The sequence below is a fragment of the Myxocyprinus asiaticus genome, chromosome 3 (assembly GCF_019703515.2).
Source record: "Myxocyprinus asiaticus isolate MX2 ecotype Aquarium Trade chromosome 3, UBuf_Myxa_2, whole genome shotgun sequence".
NCBI lineage: Eukaryota > Metazoa > Chordata > Actinopteri > Cypriniformes > Catostomidae > Myxocyprinus > Myxocyprinus asiaticus.
In genome coordinates, this window is record NC_059346.1 from 14,918,225 (window position 1) to 14,935,756 (window position 17,532).

A 17,532-nucleotide genomic window follows, 5' to 3' on the forward strand; every position below is an offset into this window, starting at 1 on the left:
TGAGAACCAACTGATATACTCAGTAGCGGTTCTAGCTTGTATGCTGCCCTGGGTGAAACTTGCTTCAGCACGCCCCCAAAGTTGTTGACCGGGGGGGGGGGGGTTGGGTGTGGTCTGTGCGGGTGCCTCGTGCCGCCCCCCGCAAGATGCTGCCCTGGGCAACTGCCCATGCCTAAATCCGCCACTGGATATACTCCAAGTCTAGATAAACATTTTAATGCAAAGAGGAACTTGAGGATAGATTTGAATATTATGACTGATAAATGCCACCCTCTCTACTAATTTGCTCTCAGTGCCCCCGGCATCCTTTGAATGCTCCCATTGTGAACCCCTGATCTAAACTATATTATGCCACCTCAAATACATTTGTGACAAATTATCCAACGATAATCCAACAACACAGTTTTAAAGCTTCACAATGGAAAACAGAAGAATATAACAAAAATAATTTGGCTGTTGGTCCATTTATTTACTTAGAACGGTATCCTTTCGATACCAGAAGCAAATCAATGGCTGTAATCATTCTGAACAAAAAACACAACACAATCTATAAATTGTTGTGAAAAGATGAACCGTTATAGTATAAGCCTAACTTAGTTTAATGCAATTATCTTTCCTAAAACCTAGTTTAGTTGAATTGTTATCCGGGGAGCAGGCAATAATATTTTCAGTGTCGCTTTAACACGAAACAGGAAACTCATGAATATTCATGTATGCTCCGCCCAGTGCAACCAAATCTCAGAAACCAAACATTTCAGAACAATGGTACTGGTCTACTTCTATATGACCACGCCCTCAACTTCAACTGTTGTCTCTTAAAGAGACAGGCCAAATAACCTCTTAAAGAAAAAGACCTTAGCTGTGTCCCAAATGACACTATATACTATGCACTCGGCTGTGTAGTCTATGAATTTTCAAAATAGTATCGTCCCAAATGGAACACATTTTACTTTTTTTTTTTACTACACAGAAGCATTCACCGTTTAATGTTAACGTACTATTATACTGGCCGAGAAGTGCTTGGCATACTCTGTATAAGGTTCTAGATCACACCTAATTTTTTACAACTCGTGTTTTGTGGAGTTATTTGTGTTCTGAAAAACTCAAGTCCTTCCAAATCCATATGACTTTTTTTTTCAAAAGGCAATATTTTGCTAAATGTTCTGGTTGGTCTTTTCCATACAATGAAAGTGAATGAGGACAGGCCAACCGAGGCTGTCAAGTTCCAAAAAGACAAAAAAGCATCATAAAAGTAGTCCATACAATTTGTATGCTATCTTCCAAGTTTTCTGAAGCTTATATGATAGCTTTGTGTGTGGAACAGGCAAATATTTTAACTAGTATTTGCTGAAACACTTCTCCTCCGCCATAGCTCTCAAATCTCATAGGCTTAAGTTAAAAAATTGCATGTCAATACGAATAGACGCAAAAAACAGCAAAAGGTTGTAGCCTGTGATTTGGAAAACCATGCAAGATGGTGGAATGCAGAGAAAGGAAATATTACAGTTGCAGATTTTATTTATTTAATTTACACATGAAAAACATTCATCCATACACACCAATATCATAAAAATATACTGTAGTGCAAATAGCATCATGTACAATTAACTTGTAACAATACATTTACAGAATAACACTTGAAATGACATACAAGAAAATGTTTTGTCTGCACAAAATCTAATTGGTAAATCCTCCAGATTTTTAGATTAATGCAAGCTGGCAACATCTGGACAAAAGGGTTGAAGAGTTGAATTCCCATATTCCTGCAAGGTTTGCATTAAGTTAAAATGACATGGGGTATGTCAAACATACAAAAAACTGCAAAAATGTTCATAAGGACAAAGGACTTACACATTATAGATACATCTTGTGATTTTAAGTTTTCTCTTGATTAATTTACAAATGTGTCACAAAAACATCTTAGTGGATTTGAAATTATACAAAGGACTGTTACATGTGCTAACTATTGAAGGACATATGTAAACTAATTAATTATGTTGGGTAATACATAATCAAGGACTGATAATTATATATTAAGTTTTGTAAACTGCATGAGAATCAAAGTCTTTCTTCCCAGCAAATTATGACACCATGCTCAAGGCAACAAACCAGGGCCAATTTGCCTCTAAATAACATTATACAATATAGAGTTTTTGCTGGCTAAATACCAGGATTATACATCTGTGCTAACACCACATCATTGTTAGAGAGAAATTCTGACTGGCATCATTCCTATGCACCTGGCTGCTACAAATAGCAAGAGAAGTTTAAAAGAACAAAAAACAAATGCCATAGTCATAGATGTTAATCAAGATTAAGGAGGAAACTAGGATGAGCAGCACCCTCCGCTTTCCGCTCTCATTCTCACAGAGAGAGATCAGTAACAACATGCAAAGAAACACATGCCAAACTGAATGCACAGGGATGCCTGATTGCACTTGGCCATAGCAGTTTGGCCTGGCACGGAGAGGAGCGAGGATTAACGCTCTAGCTTAGAATGACACATGAGGCTATTACAGAACGTAAAGGAAGAATAACTAACCCGTCCTGACCCTACTCTTCTACCTTCAGACCAGGCCTTTGCACTCGCTCGTAAAAGAGCAAATATGCGCTGGAGGAGAGCGCCTCCTGCAGGCTTGCTTTCCTCACAGAATCATCCGATACCCAGAGCCACTGGGAGCTGAACGGAGAGGTTCCACGGGGCGCGGCAGGGCAGCGGCGGTAAGTGATAAAATGTCCCGAGTGCATATCACCGTGGTGAACCAGCACAGCCATTAACCGGAAAAGATACTCTGAAGGGCTGGAGTCAGGAGAGAAAGTTATTATGTTAATATAGAAACAAATTTCAAATAGGTCACATTTCCCTTACATCCTTCAGGATAGAACTTTTCCTTGAGGCATAAAAATCCTTAAAGGAATATTCTGGGTTCAATACAAGTTCATCACAATCGACAGTATTTGTGGCATAATGCTGATAACCACAAACATTTATTTCGACTTGATTCTCATTTTCTTTATAAAAAAAAAAAAAAAAAATAACAGTGAGGCGCTTACAATGGAAGTGAATGAGGCCAATGTTTGGAGAGTTTAAACAGAAATGTGAAGCTTATAATTTTATAAAAGCACTTACATTCATTTTCTGTTAAAACTTGTGTATTATTTAAGCTGTAAAGTTGTTTAATTCGTTGTTTTTATGGTCATTTATGGGTTTTAGTGTTTATGGCGTTATATTGTCATGGCAACGTAAACTGGATATAACTTTACACAGAAAAGACAAGCAAGCGATAAAACATATATTGCTTATATTTTATGGCAATACTTTTGAAACAGTAATTATTTTACTGTTTATGGATTGGCCCCATTCACTTCCATTGTAAGTGCCTCACTGTAACCCAGATTTTTTCTTTTTTTCTTTAAAAAAAATGAGGGTCAATTCGAAATTCATTTTTGTGGTAATCAACATTGTGCCACAAATGCTTTCGATTGAATTTGTATTGAACCCGGAATATTCCTTTAAAGGCACACTCTAAAGGCAAGGTAATTTTTCCCATTCAACACATTTTACATCATGACAACGAAATCCTGTAATTCCAGTATGGGATATAACTTTACACAGATAAGATCAGTAAGCAATTTTAACACTTAAATCATGTCTTGTGTAAAAATTTTGCATTTATGGACTGGCCCCATTCACTTCCATTGTAAGTACCTTCCTGTAACTGTTATTTATATATATATATATATATATATATATATATATATATATATATATATATATATATATACACTATATTGCCAAAAGTATTCGCTCATCTGCCTTTAGACGCATATGAACTTAAGTGACATCCCATTCTTAATCCATAGGGTTTAATATGATGTCGGTCCACCCTTTGCAGCTATAACAGCTTCAACTCTTCTGGGAAGGCTTTCCACAAGGTTTAGGAGTGTGTTTATGGGAATTTTTGACCATTCTTCCAGAAGCGCATTTGTGAGGTCAGACACTGATGTTGGACGAGAAGGCCTGGCTCGCAGTCTTCGCTCTAATTCATCCCAAAGGTGCTTTATCGGGTTGAGGTCAGGACTCTGTGCAGGCCAGTCAAGTTCTTCCACACCAAACTCACTCATCCATGTCTTTATGGACCTTGCTTTGTGCACTGGGGCGCAGTCATGTTGGAACAGGAAGGGGCCATCCCCAAACTGTTCCCACAAAGTTGGGAGCATGGAATTGTCCAAAATCTCTTGGTATGCTGAAACATTCAGAGTTCCTTTCACTGGAACTAAGGGGCCAAGCCCAGCTCCTGAAAAACAACCCCACACCATAATCCCCCCTCCACCAAACTTCACAGTTGGCACAATGCAGTCAGACAAGTACCGTTCTCCTGGCAACCGCCAAACCCAGACTCGTCCAACAGATTGCCAGGTGAAGAAGCGTGATTCGTCACTCCAGAGAACGCGTCTCCACTGCTCTAGAGTCCAGTGATGGCGTGCTTTACACCACTGCATCCGACGCTTTGCATTGCACTTGGTGATGTATGGCTTGGATGCAGCTGCTCGGCCATGGAAACCCATTCCATGAAGCTCTCTACGCACTGTTCTTGAGCTAATCTGAAGGCCACATGAACTTTGGAGGTCTGTAGCGATTGACTCTGCAGAAAGTTGGCGACCTCTGCGCACTATGTACCTCAGCATCCGCTGACCCTGCTCTGTCATTTTACATGGCCTACCACTTCGTGGCTGAGTTGCTGTCATTCCCAATCGCTTCCACTTTGTTATAATACCACTGACAGTTGACTGTGGAATATTTAGTAGCGAGGAAATTTCACGACTGGACTTGTTGCACAGGGGCATCCTATCACAGTACCACGCTGGAATTCACTGAGCTCCCGAGAGCGGCCCATTCTTTCACAAATGTTTGTAGAAGCAGTCTGCATGCCTAGGTGCTTCATTTTATACACCTGTGGCCATGGAAGTGATTGGAACACCTGAATTCAATTATTTGGATGGGTGAGCGAATACTTTTGGCAATATAGTGTATATATATCAGCCAGCAGAACATAAACAAAAATTACTGAGTGCATCTGTAAGCATACACCGATCAGCCACAACATTAAAATCACCTGCCTAATATTGTGTAGGTCCCCCTCGTGCCGCAAAAACAGCGCCAACCTCTCAGAATAGCATTCTGAGATGCTATTCTGCTCACCACAATTGAGAGCGGTTATCTGAGTTACCGTAGACTTTGTCAGTTCGAACCAGTCTAGCCATTCTCTGTTGACCTCTCTCATCAACAAGACATTTCCGTCCACAGAACTGCTGCTCACTAGATGTTTTTTTGTTTTTGGCACCATTCTGAGTAAATTTTAGAGAATGTTGTGTGTGAAAATCCCAGGAGATCAGCAGTTACAGAAATACTCAAACCAGCCTGTCTGGCACCAACAATCATCCATCGATTATCTAATCAGCCAAATGTGTGGCAGCAGTGCAGTGCATAAAATCATGCAGGAGCTTCAGTTAATGTTCACATCAACCATCAGAATGGGGAAAAATGTGATCTCAGTAATTTGGAGCGTGGCATGATTGTTGGTACCAGATGGGCTGGTTTGAGTATTTCTGTAACTGCTGATCTCATGGGATTTTCACACACAACAGTTCAGTGGACGGAAATGACTTGTTGATGAGAAAGTCTACGGTAACTCAGATAACCGCTCTGTACAATTGTGGTGAGAAGAATAGCATCTCAGAATGCTATTCTGAGATGCGAGTTGGCGCTGTTTTGGTGGCACGAGAGGGACCAACACAATATTAGGCAGGTGGTTTTAATGTTGTGGCTGATCGGTGTATAAGAAGCAAAATTAAAAACATTTTCAAAAATGTTCTCTATATTCCTTGCATTAATATACATGTACCTGTAGTCATAAGTGAGGTTAAACTTTGAGCTCAGTCCTGGTGAATGTAGAAAGACAGAGGGAAAGGTTCCATTAGACTGCGTCTTGTTGTTGTTACAGTGTTCTGGATCTGCAAATGAAGATGTAATGAGACACTCAAAGATAACAAAGCAACAGTCACAATGATATTTTAAGGTTTATAGATCTGTGAGTAAATCCATCTTCATAGATCTAGATAACAGCACCACTTTGTGATGCTGATACAAAATGTACAACGATGCAAAAGAGTTCACAGCTTCTCTTACCAACACCATTGGCAACGGGTTTGTCTTTTTGTTCCCTGACAGCTTTCGCAGACACAGTCTTATTTGTTCTACAGGTCCTCTGCAGGTTCTGGCCAGCAGTACAGTGTTTGTATCGATCCATAGACAAATACTCTGTAAATTGAACATGCTCTTGTCTCTTTATAGGAGTGCCCTCTTTAGACCACGTCAGCCTCTGCAAATGTATGCAGAGGCACTGAGGCAACTAAATGCAAAAAGAAACACACAAAAACAAACAGGAGGTTATTTAAGAGTGCCGACTCTGCTACACGGTAGCAGTCAAAGTTTGGGAAAGGTTGTTGGTCTCAAAGAGAATTACAGTTACATCTACCTTTCCAAGTTTCAGCTGCTTAACAAATGTTGTCCTCTGACTCTCAAGGTCTTGTTCGTTCACAAGCTCTCCAGCCTGTTGCTTTTAAGGGACAGAAAGATGAAAAGTTTAAGAATTTTAACAAAGTAATGTCAGTTTTACTGGAACTGATGCGGTAAAGCAGTAATACTCAATTAACGTCACTGATTATATATATATATTTTTTAAACATTCAGTTATTATTCATTGCCTTCCAAACCATACGCAGTATCATACCTTGGTACAGTTTCCACATTCCACCTCTTTGATGGTTTCAGAGGAGATGAAATGCTGAAGACACTGGTCTAGAGTAACAGGTCGGCCCTAAAGGAACAATAGAATGCCAGTGTTGCCAACTAAAAAAAACATTCATAAATTCTCTAAATGTGCTTGTCAAAGGTTCATATTTGTTTTTATCACAAATTATTTGAGGTTTGCAACGGTGTATCGTTAGAACAAATTTACTCACCCACTGAACTGAAGGAATAGAAAGAGACAGGCTGTCAAAAGAATCATAGTGCACCGGATTCTGAAATCAAGAATGGCATATAATGAGGAGAAGGCTATCAGAACTTTCCCAACAAATGTATTGTTTCAAAAAGAGGTCAGAGATTCTATTCAACTAATAAATGAAATGTTTATTTAAATTATAGATGATTCTTTAACCATTTAAGCTGTGAGGGTGTTTTTTCTTTCCTTCTCCCCTTTTCTCCCCAATTTGGAATGCCCAATTCCCAATGCGCTCCTCGTGGTGGTGTAGTGACTCGCCTCAATCCGGGTGGTGGAGGACGAATCTCAGTTGCCTCCGTGCATCTAATCACATGGCTTGTTGAGCGCGTTACAATGGAGACAGCGCGTGTGGAGGCTTCATGCTATTCTCCGCGGCATCCACGCACAACTCACCGCGCGCCCCACCGAGAGCGAGAACCACATTATAGTGACCACGAGGAGGTTAACTCAACGTGACTCCACCCACCCTAGCAACCGGGCCAATTGGTTGCTTAGGAAGCCTGACTGGAGTCACTCAGCATGACTCTGAGGGTTTTTAAAGTTTTCCTGTTTCAGTGGCATACCCAAAATTAAAGGCTTATAACTTGACAAAAAAACAACAACAACATAAAAAAACAAAAAAAACAAGGAGGATCAAGTCTTTGGTGTCATTTTAAAGCAAACCTTTCAGTTTTTTAATGATATAGATTATGATACATTCTGAGACTCTCAGCCTAATAAACTGCTGAAAAATTACAAAAAAACTTAAGCCAAAAATTTACTTTTTTTCTTATTTTTCTGATTTGACATTATATATCTCTGGGTGTAAATAAGGTGGCTCTGAAGAAAATGCTTTTGTTTTGTTCTAAATCATGTAAACTGTAACAGAGAATAAGTTTGTGTAGATACGACAAAGCAATTAAAGTTATAGCATTACAAAAATAATTTATCCTAGTGTACAAAAGCCTCTCCACACAAATAAAAAACATAATAATTGAACATAAGAACTAATTACACATGCAAACACAACAATGACTAAAGGTTTGCATAGCATGCAAACATAATTTTAGTAATGAGGTTTCACAGAATGAGTGCCATTTGACTCATTGAGTCTGCATCATTGAGTCTGTGTCATTTACTTGGCACCATCTCCTGTTGCCATATGTAACATTGTGCTTCATGTGGGTTATCTAATGACCTTTGCATCCAACTACCTTATGTGTGGGCTTGTTTGAAAGATAACTGCCTCCTCTAAGTAATGCTATGTGATATTTTGTTCTGTTTATTTTTCGTAAAGTTATAAGCGATAACGCGGCATATAAGCAACACCAACATAGATGTCAAAGACATAGCTATATTTTTGTCTGTGAGTAAAACAAGGCTGGTTGTTTTCTGCTCTTTGAGAACTTTCCAACAACATATGACACATGGCTATTTGATGAGTTTGATGTTTTTACTGATTACAATAATATGGGCATTGCATCATTTTTCATAAATTATCAAAACGGAACACTTCTGATTTGTCTGCAAATTTCAAGGCACTTGTTCAGTTTTGGTCATAATGCCTAAATGCATTGTTAAGTAAAGCTTCTGAGCTTTCAAACTATACCTATTTTGTGTTGGTCAAGACTGTAGTTATCAATATTTTGAAAAAAAAAAAAAAAATGTATCCCATCCGAGCATGGTTTAAAATCTTTGTTTTAGCCTGAATTAGATCACCTGCTTTTCACAGCGCTTGCAAGCCATATAACTTGTTAACCGCCCATGGAAAGGGTGCCGAGTCCTCCATAAACTCGGAATAGGATGTGACGGACCTGGAGATGAAAGAGTAAAATTAACTAAATTCAGCGAATAAGCATACAATCTTAATGTCTTTTTTAAAGAAGAAGAAAATAATCCTTATTTACCTCCACTTCTGCAGCTTATGTTTTTTTCCTTGTACTCCACAGACATCTGCAAGCATTAACAGGAGGGATATACAGGTGCATCTCAATAAATTAGAATGTCATGGAAAAGTTCATTTATTTCAGTAATTCAACTCAAATTGTGAAACTCGTGTATTAAAGAAATTCAGTGCACACAGACTGAAGTAGTTTAAGTCTTTGGTTCTTTTAATTGTGATGATTTTGGCTCACATTTAACAAAAACCCACCAATTCACTATCTCAAAAAATTAGAATATGGTGACATGCCAATCAGCTAATCAACTCAAAACACCTGCAAAGGTTTCCTGAGCCTTCAAAATGGTCTCTCAGTTTGGTTCACTAGGCTACACAATCATGGGGAAGACTGCTGATCTGACAGTTGTCCAGAAGACAATCATTGACACCCTTCACAAGGAGGGTAAGCCACAAACATTCATTGCCAAAGAAGCTGGCTGTTCACAGAGTGCTGTATCCAAGCATGTTAACAGAAAGTTGAGTGGAAGCAAAAAGTGTGGAAGAAAAAGATGCACAACCAACCAAGAGAACCACAGCCTTATGAGGATTGTCAAGCAAAATCGATTCAAGAATTTGGGTGAACTTCACAAGGAATGGACTGAGGCTGGGGTCAAGGCATCAAGAGCCACCACACACAGACGTGTCAAGGAATTTGGCTACAGTTGACGTATTCCTCTTGTTAAGCCACTCCTGAACCACAGACAACGTCAGAGGCATCTTACCTGGGCTAAGGAGAAGAAGAACTGGACTGTTGCCCAGTGGTCCAAAGTCCTCTTTTCAGATGAGAGCAAGTTTTGTATTTCATTTGGAAACCAAGGTCCTAGAGTCTGGAGGAAGGGTGGAGAAGCTCATAGCCCAAGTTGCTTGAAGTCCAGTGTTAAGTTTCCACAGTCTGTGATGATTTGGGGTGCAATGTCATCTGCTGGTGTTGGTCCATTGTGTTTTTTGAAAACCAAAGTCACTGCACCCGTTTACCAAGAAATTTTGGAGCACTTCATGCTTTCTTCTGCTGACCAGCTTTTTAAAGATGCTGATTTCATTTTCCAGCAGGATTTGGCACCTGCCCACACTGCCAAAAGCACCAAAAGTTGGTTAAATGACCATGGTGTTGGTGTGCTTGACTGGCCAGCAAACTCACCAGACCTGAACCCCATAGAGAATCTATGGGGTATTGTCAAGAGGAAAATGAGAAACAAGAGACCAAAAAATGCAGATGAGCTGAAGGCCACTGTCAAAGAATCCTGGGCTTCCATACCACCTCAGCAGTGCCACAAACTGATCACCTCCATGCCACGCCGAATTGAGGCAGTAATTAAAGCAAAAGGAGCCCCTACCAAGTATTGAGTACATATACAGTAAATGAACATACTTTCCAGAAGGCCAACAATTCACTAAAAATGTTTTTTTTTTATTGGTCTTATGATGTATTCTAATTTTTTGAGATAGTGAATTGGTGGGTTTTTGTTAAATGTGAGCCAAAATCATCACAATTAAAAGAACCAAAGACTTAAACTACTTCAGTCTGTGTGCACTGAATTTATTTTATACACGAGTTTCACAATTTGAGTTGAATTACTGAAATAAATGAACTTTTTCACAACATTCTAATTTATTGAGATGCACCTGTAAGTATGTCTATGTAAACTACATGAACTCTAAAGAGTTTTCATACTCTTTTTGTGTGCCCTAATATTGCATTAAAGGTGACAACTCTTGTTTACCTCCAGTGTTTGCATGTCAAATAAGTGAGTGACTCTGGGTTTGCGTTCCCTTTCTTCCTCCAGTGAGGATGTGAGAACATGGAAGAGCTCATGAGCATCCTGAGGATAAAAGCCATAAAAGATAGCACGATAAAAATTGGTATGTTTCTAAATCAAGATCCACAATTAGAGCTAAGGATGTAAAAACATTACAGATGATTTGAAATCTTAAAAAAAAAAAAAAAAATCCATAGAAATACCCTACCTGTTCCTCAAAGGAGCGGATGTGCCATCTGTAAAGTCTGAGAGCTTCTAACAGACATCCTGCATCTAAAACCTCATCTTCTCCATGACCATGACTCGATAGGGCTGTCGAATAAAGGTAAGATGGACAAACCTGTTAGTGTTCATTCACATTGTATGTGACTGTGTTTGTTATTATTGGAAGGGAGATAACCTTTAAGTAAGTGCATCAAAGATCTGGACAGTTGAGTGTCTCTCTCTGCTCTCTCTGGATGGATGCTGCTTTCACTTGTTAAGTCTTCAAGCCATCTGATGAAGGAAGGGCATGCTGCCAGGCCCTGGAGTAGTGAGTTCATAAAACATGTGTTCCCCAGATTAAGTAGACCAGGAACCATACCTGTGAGAGAAAGGATAGGTTAAAAAGAAACTCCTTGCAAAGATTGTATGGTGTTTAGTGCTACAGAAATAATCAGCAAAATTAAACTATTCACCCTTTCTCTTTTTTCTCTCTGAAATTGGCCCCCATAAAACATAAACTCCAGCCGCCATAGCAGCAGCTATTCCACCAATAACACCCCAGTTTTTAATCATCTTGTTCCTGAAACAGAAAGAAAAGTTTGGGTTGATCATGTAACTGTTCTTTGTTTTAAACCTGCAAATTTTTGTTTATATAAAGGAATATTTTGAGTTCAATACAAGTGAAGCTCAATCGACAGCAGTTGTGGCATATATTGATTACCACAAAAACGTATTCCGACTTGTCCCTCCTTTTCTTTAAAAAACAAACAAAACAAAAACAAGAGGTTACAGTGAGGCACTTACAATGGACGTGAATGGGGCCAATCCATAAACATTGAAATACTCACTGTTTCAAAAGTATAGCCACAAGACCTAAACAATATGTTTTGACATGATTTTAGTGTGATAAAAACCTTTTTTTGGGTAAAGTTATATCCAATATACAACTTAGCTGACATGATGATGTAATGCCATAAACTTTAAAATCAACATAATTTTTTTTTTTTTTTTTATTTTTTATAAAAGTAGGGACACAGGGGGCCTGGGTAGTTCAGCGAGTATTGATGCTGACTACCACCCCTGGAGTCGCGAGTTCGAATCCAGGGTGTGCTGAGTGACTCCAGCCAGGTCTCCTAAGCAACCAAATTGGCCCGGTTGCTAGGGAGGGTAGAGTCACATGGGATAACCTCTTCGTGGTCGCGATCAGGGGTTCTCGCTCTCAATGGGGCGCATGGAAAGTTGTGCGTGGATCGCGGAGAGTAGCATGAGCCTCCACATGCTGTGAGTCTTTGCGGTGTCATGCACAGCGAGCCATGTGATAAGATGCGTGGATAGACAGTCTCAGAAGCGGAGGCAACTGAGACTTGTCCTCTGCCACCCGGATTGAGGTGAGTAACCACGCCACCACGGGGACCTGCTAAGTAGTGGGAATTGGGCATTCCAGATTGGGAGAAAATGGGATACAATTAAAAAAATAAAAAAAAATGAAAGGAGAGACAAGTCGAAATTAATTTTTGTGATAATCAATATTATGCCACAAATGCTGTCTATTCAGCTGAACTTGTATTGAACCTGGAATATTCCTTTAATGGATTGCACAGATGAGTGAAGAGAAATGTAATGATGACAAAGTTTAATAGCATTTAAAAAAAACATCACAGCACATGTATAATGGTCACAAGCATGCAGTGTCTTAGGTCATAGGGACACCTGTGGCAGACAGCAGACCTTGACAGCTGTTTTTACATTTAGCCTTGCTCTCTGACAAACCCACAAGCCATTATTACACTTAAAACGGACTTTTGTCTACAAGTACAAAACACAAAACCACAACTTCAGGACAGATTCTCATCAAATTCATGCTGTATGTTGGATTGAACCTTCCTGAATCGTTAGATACATATTAGTGAGGGCTAAATAAGATATTTTGTTAAGACAGATATGAACACCACCCTTTTTATTTAGTTCAAAAAGCCGTTGAAAAATCAAAGTATGTTGTTGCTGTACTATTTTTTTTTTTTTTTTTAATACCCTACTGTTAACGGCTATCATGCTTTGAAAAGAAAAAAACAGCTAAACGCCGACTAAAGACCAAAATTCAATATAGTATCGCTAGTTCATTCATCTATGATGCTCAACGAATTACGACCCACAGACTGACCCAATACTGGTCTATCATCAAAGCGAATGTGTCCTGGCCTTCAGTGCAACAGCTTGCACCATGTTTACAGTCCTTTCCTACATCCAGCTGAGCTACACAGACGCAATATACCGCTGTCATGATACAAGTGTCAACAGAAAGTCGAACCTTGCAGCGGATCCAGTGCGTAGAAACTCTCGGACAAGCTTGTCTATAGTTCCCTGTTTGCACCAAGGCATATTTCACAGTGCCTGGATGTGCGGAACTAAACATTGCGTATTGTTGTCCAACGGACTTTGCTAGGAGGCGGACGTTTGAAATGACGTAGGCGGAAATGATGAAAGGCAGAAAGCTTTATCAGAGCCCTTCTACCAATTTTAAAATCTTTGCATAAAATAGCATAACGCGGCGGTGGGCGGTACTCTGGCGAGAAGACAAGATGCCGTTTTTGTTGTTGTTGAATGGATGTCTATGAAGGAGATGCTTCAGTGTGCTGAATAAACTGCTTTTAAGGAAACAGCTCATCACCTAATAAATTGAGCGCTTGTCCGCTAATCTTCAACATATTTTACACTAAACAATCACTTGGGAATTTACTATGTGTAGAGTTAATTACGATACAGTTGCTGTTTTATAAAAGAATACACGGAGAATTTTGCGACAGGTAGGTTTTAGTTTACGGCTCACCCCATTCATTTGTATGGTATCCGCTAATGGTGACTTACCGGCGTAACATGCTAGTTGACCGTTACGCTCGCTAATTTGTAAATAAATAAAATGGTCTTTGGCTTTATTTTACAAGCCGCGATATGTACAACGAAAATACCATTACATTTATAGTTGATAAGTGTTAGCAGGACTTTTGATTATGCCCTCTAACAAAACATAGCTGTTATATCATTAGTATTGGTACTGTTTATAAGGATTATTAGTACACTAGGTGTCAAAAATACGTTTTATCTGTTCATGTGGTGGATGGCCTGAGGGGAAAAAACTGTTCCTGTTCCTGGCTTTTCTGGTGCTCAGTGCTCTGTAGCGCTGGCCAGAGGGCAACAGTTCGAAGAGGAAGTGTGCTGGGTGAATGGAGCCAAGAGTGATTTTACCAGCCCTTTTCGTCACTCTGGATGTGTACAGTTCTAGCAGGGTGGGTAGAGGAGCACCAATAATCCTCTCAGCTGTCCGAACTATCCTTTGAAGTCTTCTGACTTGGTAGCTGAAGCAAACCAGACAGTTATAGAAGTGCAGAGGACAGACTCAGTGACTGCTGAGTAGAACTGTATTAGACTGCCAGCTGTTCAACCTCCCTTCTGTATGCAGACTTATCGTCATACTGGATGAGGCCGATGACTGTAGTTTTATCTTCTAACTTCAGGAGCTTGACAGAGGGGTCTTTGGTGGTACAGTAATTTATGTACAGGGAGAAGAGTAGTGGTTTGATGTCAGACTAACATCATGATGTAGCAAAAAAGCCTATGCTGAACAGTGAAATCCACTCAAAGACTATTATTGCATCTAGGAAGTATAAAGGCAGGCCAAACGGTTAAACTATAAATAAAATATTTTAAAAAATAAAATTGTTTTCTTTCTATCCTTGGCTAAATGGAATTCAACAGATTTTTAAATTAGGTTGGCACCAGTATTTTATTTAAAAGTTAAATTAAGACATAAAAAATGTACTTAAAGTGGTCATGTTTCCTTGATATTTTGACATATAAGAGGTCTTTCTAATATAAAAACATACTGTACATTTCAGAACTCAAAACTTAATTCAAAATGCAATAAATGCATTTATTGAAACCAAAACGCTTCAAAAGCTGCCTCAACAGCGAAAACATCAAGGAGTACTTTACGCCATTGCATCTGTTTACAAATGGAGTGCCCACTGGCACTCCATTTATAAACAGAGAGAGAGAGAGAGCAGGACAGACAGGCCTGGTGTGGCCTACTAACTATTCCTGAACACCAAAGGGGACCTATCTGGACTATTTTGAATTATTTTTGTATATAAACATGCACTAAACAGACATCTTTCGTGCCCATCTGCCCTATTTTTAATTGTTGATGTATGTAAACATGCACTAGACAGACGTCTTTGATCATTGTCATGAATATTGCACTGCTTTTAAAAGACGCATTGTCAAGTTACAACTCTGAAAAAGAGATCCTGTTGCATCTCTTTGTTCTGAACACAAATGCATCCATCTGAGCTATTTTTAATGTTGGTATATGTAAACATGCACTAGATGGACATCTTTGACCGTTTTGATGCATTTCCGGCGATGTGTGCCATGTGCGTATGTATTGATGTATGTGTGCATGTCTTGTTCATCCTGCTTTGAACTATGTCTGTTTTGTTCGGCTCATATCAGCATTGACTGCTTGTGAACCAGTCAATATACGATGCAAGCTTTGCAAAGGAACTGTTATTGAAGGATGGGGCAGTTAAAAACACTTTGACCCGATCGCAAAACCACGAGTAAACAGTTTAATTCATGAATATTTCTAATGTCATGACTGTTTGATAGTTAATGGCGCTGCTGTGCTTACAGTAAATGAACAGTTTAATATATTCAGATGTAACGAGTTGGATGTGCGTTGTGTAAACCCTGAAATTTAGTTTTATAATGTTGTGGAGCTTGTTAATTCTCTTCCGATTGAGTTTCAAATATGGCTGTATTTGAGGGGCTGCACTATGTTAGCCAATCATAACAGTGGCTATTTACATTGAAGTTTAAAAGAGACGCTGAGGCCAAAACAGCGTTTCAGACAGAGGGCCAGAGACAGGGTGGAAAATTATCATATATTACTAAATTATGACAACAAATAAATAAATAAATAATAAATAAATAAATAAATTACTAACATTATCAGTGGACCTCAGGGAAGATAATAAAATTATATAAAAAAAATAAATAAATAGTACGTCAACACAGACTAAAAGTCGACAGTCTCCCAGGAAGGCTAATACTACAACCTGTCATGTTTTATCATACCCATTTTAAAGCTTCTTTTCACACTTTAAAAGTATTAAACTTATTCTCACTGTATTTACACTGTACATAACAGATTGTATTAGATTTGCACTACCCATGTGTATGTGTGTATGTATGTATGTATGTGTGTGTCTGTACGTATGTGTATAATTATTTTTTATTTTTTATTATTATCTATGTCTTGCTGCTGTTTTTGTATTGTTTTTGTATTGTTGTACACTGGAAGCTCCTGTCACCAAGACAAATTCCTTGTATGTGTAAGCATACTTGGCAATAAAGCTCATTCTGATTCTGATTCTGATTGTAGGATTAGATTTTCACTTAGTCAAGCATATTATTTTAAATTGTTTATAAAGATAAAATTAACAATAACTCAGCTTCCAATAGGCTACACCGAATAAGTTTAGTATAACTTTGTTGCACTTTGAAATAATATACCTACGTTTCTTCAGCGTATTTGTTTATTTCTTTCTAGGTCATGAAAAAATGTAATCAAATAAAAATGAATGAATAAAGAAATTCACAAATAGGAAAAAGATTACCGAATGTCATCTATTTCCTTGATTCCACATCACCTATTCCAATCACGGTTCCCTCAGTAGCCTTACTCTGGTATTAAATAGGCGTTCCAGTTTTTGCAGAGATCCAGCAGCACGACCGAGCAACGCCACCAGCGACACGACAGAAGCAGAAATCATGCCAGCACAACACCGCCCCTATCAGAGCTCTTAGCTGTCCTCACGCCCGTGGTGCTGAAATCAGCGCTGTAACGGCAATGAGACAAAGACACGGGGAGCCCGACCAAACAGACCGAGAATGGACGATGATTTGTTTCAGTTAAGACAGATCCCGTGAGTGTGAATTTCATCCTTTTTCGTTCAGCCTGAGATATCGTCGTTTTGCCCTTTATAGTGATCTGCAGAACCGTAGCAGCGACTCAGAATGTCTCTTACAAAATATGACATTGATATTTAAACAGTTTATTTAAGAAAGAATGATTGCATAATGATTGCAAAAACGGCTTTGTTTGAGGAGATGAACATGTTGTGTTACAGTATATGGATTGGGAGAGGTGCTCTGTTTGGTAAACAGCTCAGGTAGATTAAACTAACAGCTTTCATTTGATAACAGAAACGTTATGTTGAGTAGAACTGCACAGCCATTCATATTTACTGTTTTTCTCGTTCATCTCTTAGGCATTCCATTCGAAAACACTGCGGTTGTGGTTTTATATGTGTATATTGACGTTTTATTTGCGTTATAGATATTAATTTTGCTCACAGATCACAATCCCTGCCAAGATCACTTTGAATCTTCGCAATTCATAGTGTTACGTAAAACCAATTGGACTGGCCTATCACAGTGGTTCTCAAACTGTGGGGAGCTGGGAGCGGGGGTGGGTAGGGGGGCTATAGTAGGCTGTAGTATTTATAATTGTTTATTTATAATGGAT

The 17,532-nt window shown here is 39.0% G+C and overlaps 2 protein-coding genes across 5 annotated transcripts in view; one reads left to right on the forward strand and one right to left on the reverse strand.

The window, feature by feature from the left end:
* Window positions 1-1,511: 1,511 nt before the first annotated feature.
* On the reverse strand, window positions 1,512-16,772 carry LOC127418723 (ubiquitin carboxyl-terminal hydrolase 30). Of its 3 annotated transcripts, none has more exons than XM_051659476.1 (13): window positions 16,622-16,772; window positions 11,420-11,526; window positions 11,143-11,325; window positions 10,951-11,054; window positions 10,707-10,805; window positions 8,954-8,999; window positions 8,766-8,860; window positions 7,027-7,086; window positions 6,795-6,881; window positions 6,540-6,620; window positions 6,191-6,413; window positions 5,907-6,015; window positions 1,512-2,800 (listed from the first exon to the last, which is right to left on the reverse strand). In XM_051659476.1, exons 2-13 carry the CDS (start codon window positions 11,517-11,519, stop codon window positions 2,554-2,556), a joined length of 1,434 nt encoding a protein of 477 aa, XP_051515436.1. In that variant the 5' UTR covers window positions 11,520-11,526; window positions 16,622-16,772; the 3' UTR covers window positions 1,512-2,553. The 3 variants fall into 3 exon arrangements, with proteins under 3 accessions (XP_051515436.1, XP_051515418.1, XP_051515427.1); XM_051659458.1 differs by lacking the exon at window positions 16,622-16,772 and adding an exon at window positions 13,255-13,346; XM_051659467.1 differs by lacking the exon at window positions 16,622-16,772 and adding an exon at window positions 13,108-13,248.
* Window positions 16,768-17,532, forward strand: part of LOC127418685 (synaptic vesicle 2-related protein-like) — a 44,809-nt gene continuing 44,044 nt past the window's right edge. Inside the window, exon 1 of one of the 2 annotated variants that reach the window (XM_051659399.1) lies at window positions 16,768-16,930. In XM_051659399.1, coding sequence (XP_051515359.1) covers window positions 16,896-16,930 — 35 coding nt within the window. In that variant the 5' untranslated portion in view covers window positions 16,768-16,895. The remainder of the gene's footprint in view (window positions 16,931-17,532) is intronic. The other variant, XM_051659406.1, reaches the window with a different exon arrangement.

Coding starts and splice junctions, on each gene's coding strand:
- LOC127418723 (XM_051659458.1), bottom strand. CDS start 13,325: ATGCCTTGGTGCAAACAGGGAACTATAGACAAGCTTGTCCGAGAGTTT. Junction 11,527..13,254: donor CGCACTGGATCCGCTGCAAG/GTTCGACTTTCT, acceptor TTTCTGTTTCAG/GAACAAGATGATTAAAAACT. Junction 6,621..6,794: donor AATGTGGAAACTGTACCAAG/GTATGATACTGC, acceptor GTCCCTTAAAAG/CAACAGGCTGGAGAGCTTGT.